The sequence below is a fragment of the Dipodomys merriami genome, unplaced genomic scaffold (assembly GCF_024711535.1).
Source record: "Dipodomys merriami isolate MVZ:Mamm:240054 unplaced genomic scaffold, mDipMer1.0.p SCAF_19, whole genome shotgun sequence".
NCBI classification, from domain to species: Eukaryota; Metazoa; Chordata; class Mammalia; order Rodentia; family Heteromyidae; genus Dipodomys; species Dipodomys merriami.
The window spans coordinates 4673067-4689485 of NW_027203270.1; the positions used below are offsets into that span (position 1 = coordinate 4673067).

Consider the following 16419-nt stretch of genomic DNA (forward strand, 5'->3'; position numbering starts at 1 on the left):
AACCTGCCAGGTAAGTATTTGCCTATTGAGTTTTTTCTCTGAAGGTCTGGCAGCTGGGTGGGGCTTGAGGGATGCCAGGTCTTCTACCTTGAGGTTTACGTAGCTCCTTTCTCCCTGAGGAGAGATAGTGAAAGAAGAAAATATACTCTTCTGACATGAAAACAGCAAGGTAAAAAACGGAAGCTTTTGGACCTCATAATACTTGGTTTCTATGTTGTCTTTTTTCTCTAAGCCTCACAAGTATAGCTTCAAGTGAAATGAGGTGCCAGGTGCCGGTAGCTCACACCTAGCTACTCAGGAGGCTGAGATCTAAGGATCACGCCTCGAAGCCAGTCTGGGCAAGAAAGTCTGAGACTCATCTCACAGAAAAAGCTGGAAGTGGAGCTGTGGCTCAAGTGATAGAGTGCTAGCCATGAGCAAAAGAAGCTCAGGGCCAATGCTCAAGCCCCAGAACCAGCACCCTCCCCCCCCCCCCAAAAAAAAAAGTGTAATGAGGCTCTTCTGAGTTCCTAGAAACTAGCAGGAATGACTTTATGGATATATCCATATGCAGATTTCCAGTTAGCATCAGAAAATCTCCTAAGATAGCTCTGTGTGCTCATTCATCTTACATTATGTACCTTGCTTGCAGTCTTGGGGGGAAGGCAATGAACAACTTCTGCCTTCGATGAAGTTTTTATCATAATCAAGAGCAACATCATAAAAAGTAGAACTACAAATTTGTGATGCATGTTGGTCATTGAGAAATACTGTGGACCAGAAGAATGTGAGGGTGGGAAAAGGAGAGATAGTGGGAATTTGGGGCAAGCCTGGATGAAGCTGCCACGGTCGTGCTGCCTATCATTTGTAACACTTCTGCTTTTGTGACACACAGACATCACCCATTTGTCTTTGGTCATTCATTCAGCCTTCCTCTTCCTCTGTTTCATAGGAACACGCCTTTGAAAGCAGCCAGAAATATAAAGAAGGCAAATACATCATTGAATTAGCACACATGATCAAGGACAATGGCTGGGACTGATTGGACAGCATCTACCCAACCCAGTGTCCACGTGAATGCCATCCAACTGAACATTCTACCCAAGCGTGAGAGAGTGACTGAACACTTGGTTCCATCCATTTAGGGGCCTTGCCATCTGGGGCATCCAACCACCCTGACGCCATCTTTCTGGTGACCGGCCTCTAAATCGCTGTCTCTCTGTCTCTTTGCTTTGTCTCTGTTTGTGAGTTGATCCTGGCTTCTCTCTCTGTTCTAGTGTTGGCTGAAAACAAAAACCACAAAAGGAACAGATCTTAGACCACATGGCGGCAGCCCACCTTAGAAAGGGCCCCATGGCCCATGCAAGAGCTGCCTGATGGCCTCTCGTCAGAAGAGCAGTGGCATGTGGAGTAAGGAAGAGAGTCCTGGGGTGGGCAGGGTGGGAGGGTAGAGGTAGGAACAAACTTGGGTTGCTTCTGGAGACCTGATAATTTAGGCTTGACATAATCGACTTGTCTAAAAAGGACAAAGAGGAAAAAAAAATACCTCATGACCGCAGTCTTTCTGACGGGAAGCTTCTGTTCCTGACCCCAAATGTGCCAGGATAGCAGATGAGCCCAAGAAGTGACCCTAGTTCTCGCTGGTCAAGGACCAGGCTGAAGTGGGGAATATTCTGGTAGCAATGACTGGGGTGAATAGAGTCTGGATTGGTTTTGAGGAGTGCCTCACTCAGCCCCTGAGCAATCACCTTCTTTACCTCCTTAGCCCTTGGACAGAAGGGAGAGGGGACTACCATCTGCAAAGAACACATACAATTGTCCCAAAAGGCTTTGGCCCAGCAACCAAGCAAAATCAAGAATTGAAAGCAGGGAACAAAGAGGGGCTGCAGCTTATGAACTCCCGAAGAAACAGTTCAGATATTGAGTCAGAAAAAAAAACTTAAAAGTAGAATCAATTAGCAATTCTCTCTGAGTAATCTGGAAGGGAAAAGGGGTTGGGTAGGAATAGGGTAAGTTCAGGTTTGAGCCAGTACAGGTGAGGTTAATCCTTCTTTCCACTTTGGACATGCAAGGCTTTGTTCATGGTGTTTTGGGTAGTTTTTCTCTTCAGTCCCACCTTGATAGACCAGAAAACAAAGTCCGAAGACTTTGAGCCTAGGGACAATCTGGTAGATTCCTAGTTCTTGTCCTATGTGTCAATGTGGTCTAGTGATGAGGAGAGATCTATAGATTCTAATATTCCCCCTCCCTCACTCACCTTCACCCTTCCCAAAGCTATAGGGTGTTAGAGAAATAGGGAACAAATTCCCTTTAGGCTCATGAGAGAAAGAGGAATTTGTTACATTTAACCAACACTGTGAATCTGTTCTACAGCAATTCAGCCCATACAAGGTGCATGACTGAAGCTCATTGAAGAGTTTATTTCATTTCTTAAGCTGAAAATATGTGCATGAAGTAATTCTCATTTTCCAAAGTAGGCTTGGTCCTACAGGAAAATCCACCTTTAAAATCTCACAAAGCATCTAATTCATAGAATTAAAAATCTGTAAAGTTGATTAGCCATGATTAAAGCAGCCCACCCAGGGTGCTTTTCAGCATCTTTCCTGCAGCAGAAACAAATCCCCACAGGGAGTGAGCTGCAGGGTAGAAATCCTCTTTGTGTCATCATGTGTAGATCGCAGAGTAGGGGATTTGAGACCCAAGTGGGCTTGCCCTGACTGTGGCATAGAGAGATAACAGCATAGCTCCAAGTTTAGCAGAGACAGCCTCTTCTATAACACAGAAAGATTCCAAGAAATTGAATTTTGTTCCCCAAGACTTGTTGTCCAGGCCCTTTGCTGTGCTTTAGTGGCCCTGGAGACAGTGGTTCTTCAAACTTCATTGCCCGGCCAACTGAGGTTCAGAAGTTTTTAGTTTTACCCCCAGGCCTTTTTTTTTTTTTTTTTCTTCTTTCAACTTTCACATTCCTACACTGGCTTGCCAGTAATAGATTTCCCTGTCTTCCCAAAGGAAATGGCCTTCACTCATGGATTTGATTAGACCCTTTGCTCAGGGAATGTCCAGCTATTAAGAGTCCTTTTCTTAAAAACAAAACAAAGGGTGAACCGAGGAAGGCGTTAGAGATGTGGTGACATGGCATATAGAGAGCCCTAGAATTATAAAGGGGCAGAAGAGACCAATGTGCCACTGTTCTTCCTTGGGAATTGAGCCTTTGACTTTGCATGGATCAGAGCAGGTTCCAGTCAGACCCTGGTTCTGGTGGGGTGTGTGTGTGTGTGTGTGTGTGTGTGTGTGTGTGTGTGTGTGTGTGTGTGTGTGTGTGTGTGTGTGTGTGTGTGTGTGTGTGTGTGTGTGTGTGTGTGTGTGTGTGTGTGTGTGTGTGTGTGTGTGTGTGTGTGTGTGTGTGTGTGTGTGTGTGTGTGTGTGTGTGTGTGTGTAGGTTCCAGTCAGACCCTGGTTCTGGTGGTGTGTGTGTGTGTGTCTAATGGGTGCCTGGTACTATACTTGGTGGGAGAGATCTGAGGACACAGTATTGGTTTTTCTATAAATACAAGGGGAAAAGAAAAACAAACTCATTAGGCTTCCCTTTTGTTCATTGAAACCAAAAGTGCTTCTTATAACCTTAGTCCATTCATCACTTGTCTAGCTAACATTTAGCAGTATTGGAGCAATGAGACACATCAACTCATGATCTCAGTTTATTCTTTAATTTCCTCACCAAATTATTGACTCAGAGCATAACCAAAGACTTCATCCATTCACCCCTCATAGGTTCAGGGAATTGGATTTTGTTGGTTAAACTTGGGCAGCTTGTGGGGGAATAAGGAAGAGGGAGAGAAGGGAGAAAGGGAAAGGCATGAAGTTCTATACCTCAGCCAGCAACTGCCTTGGTTTTGAACTCAAGTCCAGCTGGCCGACTCTCAAGTTCCATCTCCCCTGTGTCACTCTGGTCATGGTCATGGCCATCCGGGAGTGCACCCAGGCCCCCAGGTTATTAGTCTCAGGCTGCTGATAGGTTGATTGACATGAATCGAATACAGCCAAACTTCATGCCGCAAGTTCTCAGCTAGGCCTGCCTGGGTTCTGTCCAGCTCCTGTGATAGCAAAATCACAGAGGTAGGAGAAAAGAAATCTTACTGGTGATCAGTATGTACAAAACAGGTGGCCCCTTTGTAATAAGATTTTCAAGTTGATATGTAAAAACAGTTGCTTGTGAAATATACTTTTGTAAATAATATTTAATTTTTTAAAATAATATATTTGGTGCTGTTTTCTCAGATCCGCTGGGAGCACTTTTTATTTTCATTTTAAATACTGTGGTTTCCTCTGCATTTCTTGAACTATGTTTTAAGGGAAACAGTAATCACCAGTATACTTTTTTTTTTTTTTTCCCAAGATCTCTATCACTTTGATCTGGTTTGAAGCTTTAAAGCGATGCCTGTTTGCGTTTTTTTCCCAATGGCACAGACCTCTAATAAATTACCAGGTTTTGAGCTAAAATATTTTCTTGCACCGGTATTGAGTATATTAAGAAAATAACTAAAACCAAGTAAATTTAGTAGTAGCCACTTAGAGTAATTACTCTTTTTGGAAGAAGTTCTTACAAATTGAAGTATGTGAGCATGTGTACATGCATGCACACATTATTTGTGCCTCCTGTTTTTTAATTGGGACACTATTAACCACAGTTTACACCTCCTGGTGCACAAGGTTTTGTTTTTCCTCTCTGCTTTTTTTTTTTTTGGTCAGTTGTGGGGCTTAAACTCAGGGCCTAGGCACTATCCATGAGCTCTTTTGCTCAAGTCTAGTCCTCTACCACTTGAGTCACAGCTCCACTTGGCCTTATTGGTGGTTAATTGAAGAGAAGAGTTTTCCAGACTTTCCTGCTCAGGCTAGTTTCCAATCATGATCCTCAGATCTCAGCCTCCTGAGTAGCTAAGGATTACAGGCGTGAGCCACCAGCGCCCAGCTTTCTCTCTGCTTTTTTTGTTTCTGAGTGGACCAACAGCACAAAGCATGAGGATTTTGTTTTCTTGCGCATGGAGCTGTTGCGAGTTTGTTCCTTTTTTCATTCTTTGTGTGTTCAACTTTTATAGACTGTAAGGGAAATCTGTTGGTAAAAATCAAGCAGAGTTAAACGTGTGCTTCTAATTGAGATGTGAGTGTATTAATTGCAGATCCTAGGACTCCAGTCACTTTAGAAGCTACATCGTGTGAAACATTAACTGGCTTGCTGGTTTGGGTTAAAAGAACATTAATAACACACATACTTTATAGATGAACTGATTTTTTTTCCCTTGACGTTAGATTGTCTCAGGTTCAGGAAGACTATAGTAAATCAATTTTTGAATACAATCGACTTTCATATTTTAAGAGATCTGCCTCAAATGAGAAAACATGCTAGTCCTATATAGGTAAAGAGATGATTAATTTAAAAAATTTAAACAGTCATGAAATCTAGCAGTATCAGATAAAGCCAAGAAAGAAACAAGCTAGCCTCTCATTACCCAGTTATTTCTGCCCATCTGTCTTGTATTTTAAAAGAAGAAGAAGAAGAAGAAAAAAAGCAGGAGTCGGCTTCCTTTTCCCAACCTGCAAAGACTATCCTACGATACAGAATCTATTTATGCTTGTGTTTACAAAACTGTACTTGTTGGGTTTGGGCTTTTGTTTTTCAATTTTCTTTGGTGGCATTTTTTTCAAGTCACTTTTGCTTCAACAATGAAAGTAATTGTTTTCAGATAAATTGTCTTCACCCTTTCCTCTATTTGTACATAGTGATTCAGTATTAGAGAAAAGTACATTGTTTCTGTCATATTTCCAATCTGTGTTGGTGCTCATTTGAGAAAATAAAGTTTTCAAGTATTAATTTTTTTGGATCATCTGTCTTCATTGGGCCAGTGTGTTTTATTTGGACTTTTAACATTTAAAAGTACTGAAAGGTCCAGGCATAGATCTGTCAACTGAAACCATAGGGGACTATTTTTCCTGAAGATGATCAACCGATTAAGGAAGAAAAGACTGGTCTTCTGCTCATTTGTAGATGTTTCTGCTGGCTTTAAATATCCAAAATACATAAGTAACCTTTCTCCAGTTATATATACCAACCTTAGCCTTGCACTCTTTAAGCTTTTCTGGGGACACCATTTCCTTTAGCAGGCAAATGAGTGTATTAAGAAATGGAGGCCGGGTTCTGAAGGCTTACGACCTGTAATCCTAGCTACTCAGGGTACTGATATCTGAGGATCGTGGTTCAAAGCCAGCCCAGGCAGAAAAGTCTGGGAGACTCTTACCTCCAATAAAACTACTTAGGAAAAGCAAGAGTGGTGCTGTGGCTCAAGTGGTAGAGTGCTAGCCTTCAGCAAAAGAAGCTCAGGGACAATACCCAGGCCTTGAGTTCAAGCCCCATTACCAGGCCCTCCCTACCCATCCCCCCAAAAAAGCCATAAAGAAATGGAGAACAAGCCAGTCTGAGATCTGAGGGTTATAGTTTGAAGCCAGTATGGGTAGGAAGAGCTGAGAGACTCATTTTAAAACATCTGGCTACAACTTGAGCCACACATCCACTTCTAGCTTTTTTGTTGTTGTTGTTGGTCATGGGGCCTGAACTCTGGGCCTGGGTGCTGTCCCTCAGCTCTTACCTCAAGGCTAGTACTCTACTACTTGAGCCACACCACCACTTTGGGCTTCTTCTGCTTCTGTGGTGCTGAGGAATCAAACCCAGGGCCTCATGCATGTAAGGGAAGCACTCTACCACTGAGCCACCTTCCCAGCCGCTAAATCAGCTGTTTTTATACCCATGTTTCAGTCTTATCCATAAATGATTTTAAGTAAACAATCTTTGAAGGTATCACTTTATGTTCTGGGTCCTTAACAAGGCTAAGCATTTTTTAAAATTCATTTTGCACAGTATTTTATTTAATGGTTTCCCCCCATCTCAGTGTTGAGGATTAAACTCATATTCGTACATGCTAGGCAAGTGCTCTACCAAGACACACACCCCAGTCCTCACACTATATTTAAAATTAATTGCCAAGTTTCTGAAATAAGGATACTGTGATTAGCTGGCATAATCATGTCTTCTTGGTGAATCAAGGTGAAGTCCCACCCCCAAGTGATATAGGCGTGCCTGAATTCCTAGAGGCAGGGGTGGAGACTTAGGCAATAGGTTACTGGACCTGCCAGTCCTGTGCCTTGAACACACCAGACTCTGGAGCTCCCTATGACCCTTCCTCCCCCCTCCCCCCCACCCCCGACCCAGCCAGCTCAGCTGCCATTTTGTGCCATGTCCCCTGATTCCTCAGGTCACCAAGGTGTCCCTCTTCAACTCTTCATTGGAATTGATTGGGTTTGTTGGGATTGTTTTTCTGTTCTTTCTTTGCTTTACTACCTTCATGGCTCAGTTTTCTAAGTGTTAAGCATACTGAAGGCTACAAGTTCTTTGGGGACATATGTCTGCTTGCAGTTGCTGGCTCTCTAATAAGGACTCCTGAATCGGCCTCTCAAAATGTGTCTTCTGCCACATGCTGGTGGCTCACGCCTGTAATCCTAGCTACTCAGAAGGCTGGGTAGCTGAAGATAACAGTTCCAAGCCAGCCTGGGCAGGAAAGAGAGACTCTTATCTCCAATAAACCACTCAAAAAACCGGAAGTGGCGCAGTGGCTCAAGTGGTAGAGCTCTTGCCTTGAGCTGAAGAGCTGAGGGACAGCACCCAGGCCCAGAGTTCAAACCCTATCATCAACAACAACAACAAAAGTATCTTCCCTGTATCTCACGAACAGATTCTCTTACAACAGTTTCCTTCCATATCTTACAGAGTAGCATGTTAGACAGGCAGCCTTGATGGCAAAGAAAGATATTAAAAGGAAAGGGGCTGGGAAGGTGGCTCAGTGGTAGAGTGCTTGCCTTGCATGCATGAGGCCCTGGGTTCGATTCCTCAGCACCACATAAGCAGAAAAAGCCAGAAGTGGTGCTGTGGCTCAAGTGCCAAGCACTAGCCTTGAGATGAAGAGCTGAGGGATAGATAGTGCCCAGGCCCAGAGCTAAGGTCCCACAACTGACCAAAAAAATAAATAAAATATGGAAATAGCGGGACACTAGTGGCTCACGCCTGTGATCTAGCTACTCAGGAGGCTGAGATCTGAGGATCATGGTTCAAAGCCAGCCCAGGCAGGAAAGTCCGTGAGACTCTTACCTCCAATAAACCACTAGAAAACTGGAAGTGGCAGTGTGGCTCAAGCAGTAGAGCACTAGCCTTGAGCTGAAGAGCTGAAGGACAGTACCCAGGCCCAGAGTTCAAGCCCCAGGACTGAGGGAGAAAAAAAAAAAAAAACTAAGGAAATGTGACAATATTTTGAAAGTCTATTCTATAAACAAGGATATGCCACTAGGCTTCAGTGGCTCATGCCTATTATCCTAGGTACTCAGGAGGCTGAGATCTGAGGTTAGTGGTTCAAAGCCAGCCTAGGCAGGAACACTTGTGAGACTCTTACCTAATAAACTACCAAAAAAGCTGGAAGTAGAATGGCTCAAGTGGTAGAGCACTGGCCTTGAGCAAAAAAAGCCCAGGAACAAATGTAGTAGCGGTACTCACTAGACATTATGTTGAAAATGAACTATACAATTTGTGGGTAGGGATGGGAGGGAAAAAACTGGAAGAGAACAACATTGTCCAAAAAGGCATATACTCATTACCTGATTTATGTAACTGTATATCATCTTTATATCAACAACAGAAAGTAGGGACAGTGCCTAGGCTTCAGTGGGTATACCTGTTACTGCATTCTTGTTTGCTTTTTGCAGACAAGGAAGGGAAAAAATTCAACCTATGCTAGAGACAACCATTCTCAAGCCAGTGATCCTTGGAGTCTCACTTCTAGAAGCTGTGGCTTCTAGGAGATGAGGGATAGGGGGAAGAGAGAATACTACCAATGTTCACTGAGTTCCCTGCTTTTCAAGTTTTAACTGATGCCAGGGTACTGGTGGCTGTTGCCTGTAATCCTAGCGACTCAGGAGGCTAGAATCTGAGGATCACAGTTGGAAGCTAGCCCAGATGGAAAGTCCAAAACACTCTTTTTCTCCAATTAACCACCAATAAGGTCAGGTGGAGCTGTGACTCAAGTGGTAGAGCACTAACCTTGAGCAAAAAGTATCAATAACAGGGCTCAGATTCTTAGTTCAAGCCCCAGGACCAACACCTAAAAAAAATAAATAAATAAAAATAAATAAATAAAGACAGGGTCTCGAAGTTGCCCAGGTTGGCATGAAACATGATTCTCCTACCTCCATCTCCTGAGTGCTAGGAGTATAAGTGTGGCCCACTGTGCCCTGCTTTGTTGTTCTTTTACTTTTTTTTGGGGGGGGGTGTCCAGTCGTGGGGCCTGAACTCTGGGCCTGGGCGCTGTCCCTCAGCAGTCCAGCTCAAGGCTAGCACACTACCACTTGAGCCATAGCACCACTTCTGGCTCTTTTTTTTTTTTTCCTGCTTACGTGGTGCTGGGGAATCGAACTCAGGGCCTCATGCATTGTAAGGCAAGCGCTCTACCACTGAGCCACCTGCCCAGCCCTTTGTTGTTCTTTTAATACTAAAGGATTACATATGAAGTCCTTGGCACACTGTCCACTAATAGGTGTTGAATAAATACTTGATAACATTGAATTCATGGGAATAGCAAAGAATTGACAACTTTAGAAAAATGTCTTTTGCAGCATGCTTAAAAATGAAAAAGTTAGAATGTTTCATATATAAGATTTAATGCTTACAGTATTTGTGATTAGTATTATTTGTATTCATTTATTCAACAACCCTTTTATTTATTCTGTGTGTAGTCTAGTGGGGAAACTAACACCAGAGAGCAGAAAATTATGGAGAAGAGAAGGAGGAAGGGCTATGGATGGGTGGCTCACCATCAGTGGAAAAAACTCTAGTTCCATTAGCCAAGATCCTCATACTGAACTCCACAGGCCACTGCTTTCTGCAGAAGCAATGGCTTGTAAGTCTTTTGATCTTTACCCAATAAACACTTTGTCCTGCAGCAGGGAACAGGGCAGGTACAACAACTGGGATCATTCAAGTACCAATTATCCTTTAAGAAGATAACATACCACCTGACATATAGAAAAGAATAAAATTATTATTGTAGATTGATCAAGTATTTGAAGTGGACAGTGGGATGACTCTGTGTGTGTGTGTGTGTGTGTGTGTGTGTGTGCGCGCGCGCGCATGCACGTGCACATGCATGTGATTTTGGCATTTTGAACCAGGGTCTTGATTTGGTTAGGCAGGTATTGTACAATTTGAGGACTGCTTTGGTTCTGATTCTATTTTTTTTTTGGGGGGGGGGCCCGGTCGTGGGGCTTGAACTCTGGGCCTGGGTGCTGTCCCTCAGCTCTTCAGCTCAAGGCTAGCACTCTACCACTTGAGCCACAGCGCCACTTCCGGCTTTTTTTCTTTTTGCTTATGTGGTGCTGAGGAATCGAACCCAGGGCCTCATGCATGCAAGGCAAGCGCTCTACCACTGAGCCACCTTCCCAGCCCCTGGTTCTGATTCTAAAGGCCATACCTATCTATGCCCTAGCCTGTGATGAAATATATCTACCATATATGAATCTTTTTGATAAATCTAAGCACACAATCCAACATGTTGTGGATATTTTGTTCTTTCATCTTTCTTTTCTTTTTTCTTCTTTTTTTATTTGGTCGGTCATGGGGCTTCAACTCTGAGCCTGGGTGCTGTCCCTCAGCTCTTCAGTTTACCACTTGAGCGACAGTGCCACTTCTTGTTTTCTGGTGGTTTATTGGTGATAAGAGTCTCACAGACTTTCCTGCCCAGGCTGGCTTTGAACCTCGATCCTCAGATCTCAGACTCCTTAGTAACTAGGATTACAGGTTTGAGCCACTGGCGTCTGGCATCTCTTATATAAATATAAGTATATATAATATATATATTAAATATATAAATATACTATATATTCTGTATATATTTTAATCAATTGGAAATCCTTTCCTTTCAAGCATGGATCCACAGAGCTTAGAACTGAGGATGGTGTGAGTTGTATCATACCTGTGTTTAAAAAAATATTAGGATACCAATGCCTTTTTAATAAGATGCAGGGCTTTAGTGCTGTAGGTGCTTTTACCACCAAACCATGCCTCCAGCTATGTGTTTTGTAGATCGTGGTTTTGTTTTGTTTTCCCAGGGCTGAGGAGGACCAAACTCAGGGCCTTGTGCTGGCCAGGCAGGCATTCCTCCAGCCCCAATTGTGGGTTTTTTGTTATTTTTTGTTTCTTGTTATGGGGCTTGAACTCAGAGCCTGGGCACTGTCTCTGAGCCTCTTTGTGCTCAAGGCAAGTGCTCTACTGCTTGAGCCACAGTGCCACTTTCGGCTTTTTCTATTTATGTGGGATTGAGGAATCAAACTCAGGGCTTCATGCATGCTAGGCAAGCACTCTACCACTAAGCCCCATTCCCAGCCCTCAATGGTGATTTTTGTACTAGGTTTGAACTCAGGGCCTCAGGTTTGCTAGGAGAGTGTTTTTATCACTTGAGGCACACGTCTAGCCCTTTATACCTTTATTTTTAAAGTGTTTTAGGCCTTATTGATGCAACATTTTGATTTTGTTTGTTTGTTTGGCCTTTTGAGACAGCTGAGACTGGTGTCAAACTCAGTTCTACCTTAGCTCCTGGAGGCCAGGGTTATAGCTGTAACAAGTATGGCTAGTTTTTGTTTTTGTTTTTGTTTTTGTTTTTTTTTGCCAGTTCGGAGACTTAAATTCTCTGACCCCGAGCTTCTTTTGTTCAAGCTAGTACTCTACCACTTGAGCCACAGCACTACTTCTGGCTTTTTCTGCTTATGTGGTACTGAGGAATCAAACCCAGGGCTTCATGCATGCTAGGCAATAAGCCACATTCTCAGCTCCATGTAGTTTGTTTGTTGGGGAGGGATTAAAATGTTATTTTCCAATGTTTAAATAAATAAATAAATGTTTGAGATAAATATCTCAAACTTCTCCTTGATTAAAGTTTCCTAAAGTGATAACACTTCCTTGGGGCCATTCAAGGGTATGTCTCCAGGCTAGCTTGGAACAAGCCAATGATTAAAATTCATGTTAGTGACCAGGTGCCAGTGACTCAGGCCTCTAATCCTAGCTATTTAGGAAGCTAAGATCTAGAAATCATGGCTCAAAGCCAGCCCCAAAATCAAATATCTAAGAGACTTTTGTTGGTGGTGGTGGTATTTGTGGGGTTTGAACTCTGGGCCTGGCACTGTCCTTGAGCTCTTCAACTCAAAGGCAGGCCCTCTACTACTTGAGCCACAGTGCCACTTCCATTTTCTGGTGGTTAATTGGAGACAAGAGTCTCATGGATTTTCCTGTCCAGGCTGGCTTTGAACAGAAATACCTACCTCTCAGCCTCCTTAGTAGCTAGGATTACAGATGTTAGCCACCTGTGCTGGGCTAAATCTAAGAGACTCTTATCTCCAGTTACCCACCAAAAAACTGGAAGTGGAGCTGTAGTTCAAGTGATAGAGTGCCAGGTTTGAGCAAAAAAAGCTAAGTAACAGTTTCCAGGCCATGAGTTTAAAGCCCAGTACCAGTACCCAGGCCCTTACCAGTACACACATGTACACACACACAAATCATGTTGCTGGACATGGATGCATATATTTGTAATCCCAATATCTGGGAGGCTGAGAAAGGAAGATAGAAACTTTGAAGCTGGGCTAGCCTACAATACTTAGTGAGACTCTGTCAAAAAACAAAAAACAAAAATAAAATAATTTTTAAAAAGCCTGGTGCCAGTGGCTCACACCTGTAATCCTAGCTACTAAGGAGGCTGAGATCTGAGGATCATGGTTCAAAGCCAGCCTGGGCAGGAAAGTCATGAGACTTTTATCTCCAATAAACCACCAGAAAATAGGAAGTGGCTGTGGCTGTGGCTCAAGTGGTAGAGTGCTATCCTTGAGAACAAAAAGGCTCAGGGACAGTGTCTGAGCCCTGAGTTCAAGCTCCAGGACCAGCAAAAAAAAAAAAAAAGTTTATGTCGTATGAAAAAAGAACTTTAAATTTCCAGTGATATGGTATCATTTTAATGAGACAGGGTAACTAGAGGTGAAGTTTTGAAGGTAAATCATTTGAACAGTATGAGAACTTTGGAATTACATTTACTTGGAATGAAAATCATGATTTATCCCAAGTTCATGAGCCCAGAAATTAGCAATCAAATGGAAAGAACATTGGCTTTGGAGTTGGACAGATGGCAATTTGAAGGCTGACTGCCTGTGTATACATCCATTTCTTTGCAAAAGTCACTGCAGTCATCAGAACCAGTTTCTTTCACCTGTGAATCAGAGATTCCAGCAAGAACCTAAGTTATTGTGGGGGCTGGGAAGGTGGCTCAGTGGTAGAGTGCTTGCCTTGCATGCCTGATTCCTCAGCACCACATAAGCAAAAAGAAAAAAGCCGGAAGTGGTGCTGTGGCTCAAGTGGTAGAGCGCTAGCCTTGAGCTGAAGAGCTGAGGGACAGTGCCCAGGCCCAGAGTTCAGGCCCCACAACTGGACCCCCACACCCACACCCACACACAAAAAGAACCTAAGTTATTGTGAAGTCCAAGAATATAGTACCCAGCATGAATAAGGCTTCGTGTTATGTTTCAGTTTGAACTCTGGGCCTAGGGGCTGTCTCTGAGCTTGTCATCTCAAGGCGTGTGTACTCTCTGCTCATGTACCAGGATGTTCTTTTGTGTTGTGTGTGTGTGTGCGGGGGGGGGGGGGGGGGGGTGGTTGGTTGGTCATGAAGCTTGAATTCTGAGCCTGGGCACTGTCCCTGAGCTCTTCAGCTCAAGGCTAGTGCTCTACCATTTGAATCACAGTGCCACCTCTGGATTTTTCTTTTTTTTTTCTTTTGGCCTGAACTCTGGGCCTGAGTCCTGTCCCTCAGCTCTTCAGCTCAAGGCTAGCACTCTACCACTTGAGCCACAGCGCCACTTCCGGCTTTTTTCTTTTTGCTTATGTGGTGCTGGGGAATCGAACCCAGGGCCTCAGGCATGCAAAGCAAGCGCTCTACCACTGAGCCACCTTCCCAGCCCTGGATTTTTCTGTTTATGTGGTGCTGAGGAATTGAACCCAGGACCTCATGCATGCAAGGCAAGCGTTCTACCACTGGGCCACCTTCCCAGCCCCCTGGATGTTCTTATGTGTCCATTGCTAGCCTTTTATCTGAGGCTTGTGTAGGGCTGCTTGCTTGCTTTTTTTTTTTGGTCGTGGGGCTTGAACTTGATCTGGGCTTTGTCCATCCCTCAGCTCTTCAGCTCAAAGCTAACACTCTTTTCTGCTTATGTGGTGCTGAGGAATCGAACCCAGGGACTCATGCATGCAAGGCAAGCACTCTACCATTGAGCCACCTTCCCAGCTGCTGTGTAATGTATCTTTGTGAGACTTGGACTCTTTATGATGGCCAGTGCTTAGTGTAGAGGATCCAGGATTCATCCACTGCAGCTAACCCTGCAAGAACACTGACACCCAGATGTTAAGTAACCTTAGATCTTAGGCCTAGTAAGCACCAGCACTGGGACTGGAATTTACCAACGCAATCAGACTACTGGTCTCACACTATCTGCTTTTAGCAGTTTAGAAAAGCCAGGAGCTGGTGGCTCAAGCCTGTAATCCTATCTACTCGGGAGGCTGAGATCAGGGATCGCAGTTTGGCAATGCCAGCCCAGGCTGTGGTCTGTTAGACTCTTATCTCCAATTAACCACAAGAAAATGGGAAATGGAGCTGTGGTTCGAATGGTAACCTGTTAACCTTTAGCACAAAAGCTCAGGGACACTGCCCAAGCACGGATAGAAGTCCCATGCTTGACAAATTAAAAAAGAAAAGAAAAGAAAAGCAAAAGAAGAAGAAGAAGGGAAGGCAGTTGCTAGAAAATTCACCTTTGAATTTTATGGTAACCATCTTTGGTTTCCTTCAACAAAGCAAAACTTACTCATTACTTTTTTAAAAAATTTATTGTTATTATAAAGGTGATATACAGAGAGGTTATCGTTACATAAGTCAAGTAAAGGGTACATTTCTTTTTTGGGCAATTGCCTCTTCCCTTGCTCTCTCCCAGTGAGTTACTCATTTGTCTTGAACTGTGGTGGTATGCTGATACCATGTTAGAAAGGAGGCAGAATGTCGTCAGACTCACTTTGCCAGGCTGCCTGCAACTGCCTACCTCACATTCTGGGCCACGTCTCCAGAGTGAGGCCACACAAACAAAGCAGCAGTGTCACTGACTCAGACATGTTTTCTTTAGTTATTGCCTTTAATCATATAACCCCTTGGGAAAATGTTGGTGTCCTAGACCCAGAAACAACAACGCTTCTCTCCAGAATGCTTTTGCAATTATTGCTGGCTATGTCATTGCAGACCACATGCTTTGAGCCACCTAAGATAAGGTTTAAAATATACCTTCACTGGGGGCTGGGAAGGTGGCTCAGTGGTAGAGTGCTTGCCTAGCATGCATGAAGCCCTGTGTTTGATTTCCCAGTACCACATACACAGAGAAAGCCAGAAGTGGTGCTGTGGCTCAAGTGATAGAGCACTAGCCTTGAGCAAGGCTCAGAGACAGTGCTCAGGCCCTGAGTTCAAGCCCCAGGACTGGCAAAAAAGAAAAAAAAACATATCAGGTTAAATTATGCTTGTGCTGTTGACATCATCCTATGTCAAACATGATACGTTCATCACCAGAATTACCACGAATGTAACAGAAAGCCTGGTTTTAGCTTCGTCCAGTTTCCAATCGCTCATTTCCCTGGTAGTTGGGAGATGGCACCCACATCTCCCAGAGGCATTCAGGCTTGACGTTGTTTCCATGGTGACGAGACACCATGGTTCAGATTTCATTTCATTTTAGATCTCAGTGATATTATAAAAGAAATGGTTTACCAGGGACAATGCCAGCCGTCAGAGAGAGGAGCTGGAGGGTAGGAAAGAGCAGCTGACCTTCTAGCGTCTTTGCTGTAGGGGGAAGCCTGAGGGACTGTTTAGCAAGGGGGAAATGAGCAGTCACCTTGGAAAGAAAAGGTAACTGGTGTAAACCTGTTTTGTCCAGAGCATCAGATATTTCCTCCCGTAGCTGGAGCGGGGTTTGCCTGAAAAAGCACAATGTCAAGGCAGGCAGACTGCCTGCAAAGATGCTTCCTGGGCCAGGGACATGCCAGGTTTTTCTTACGACTTGTGAGCTTGATGGCTTGGGAATCTTCAGGGTCCTCCCAGGCTCTACTCTGTTGACTCCTTAGGCAAAAGATTTGTCAGTTTGATATTGCAGCTCAGTGACACAGCAATCTCTCTGTTTCTCTCTCTGTCTCTGTCTCTCTGTTTCTGTCTCTGTCTTTCTCATTAAAGCTTGAATTCAGAACTCTGGGCCTTATGCTCAGCTTTCCATTTACAGCTGGTA

The 16419-nt window shown here is 43.9% G+C and overlaps 1 protein-coding gene across 1 annotated transcript in view; it reads left to right on the forward strand.

The window, feature by feature from the left end:
• Positions 1–5848, forward strand: part of Ypel2 (yippee like 2) — a 45337-nt gene extending 39489 nt beyond the window's left edge. Inside the window, exon 4 of the mRNA XM_070027048.1 lies at positions 932–5848. Within this exon, the coding sequence (XP_069883149.1) occupies positions 932–1021 (90 nt within the window). The 3' untranslated portion in view covers positions 1022–5848. The remainder of the gene's footprint in view (positions 1–931) is intronic.
• Positions 5849–16419: the final 10571 nt, after the last annotated feature.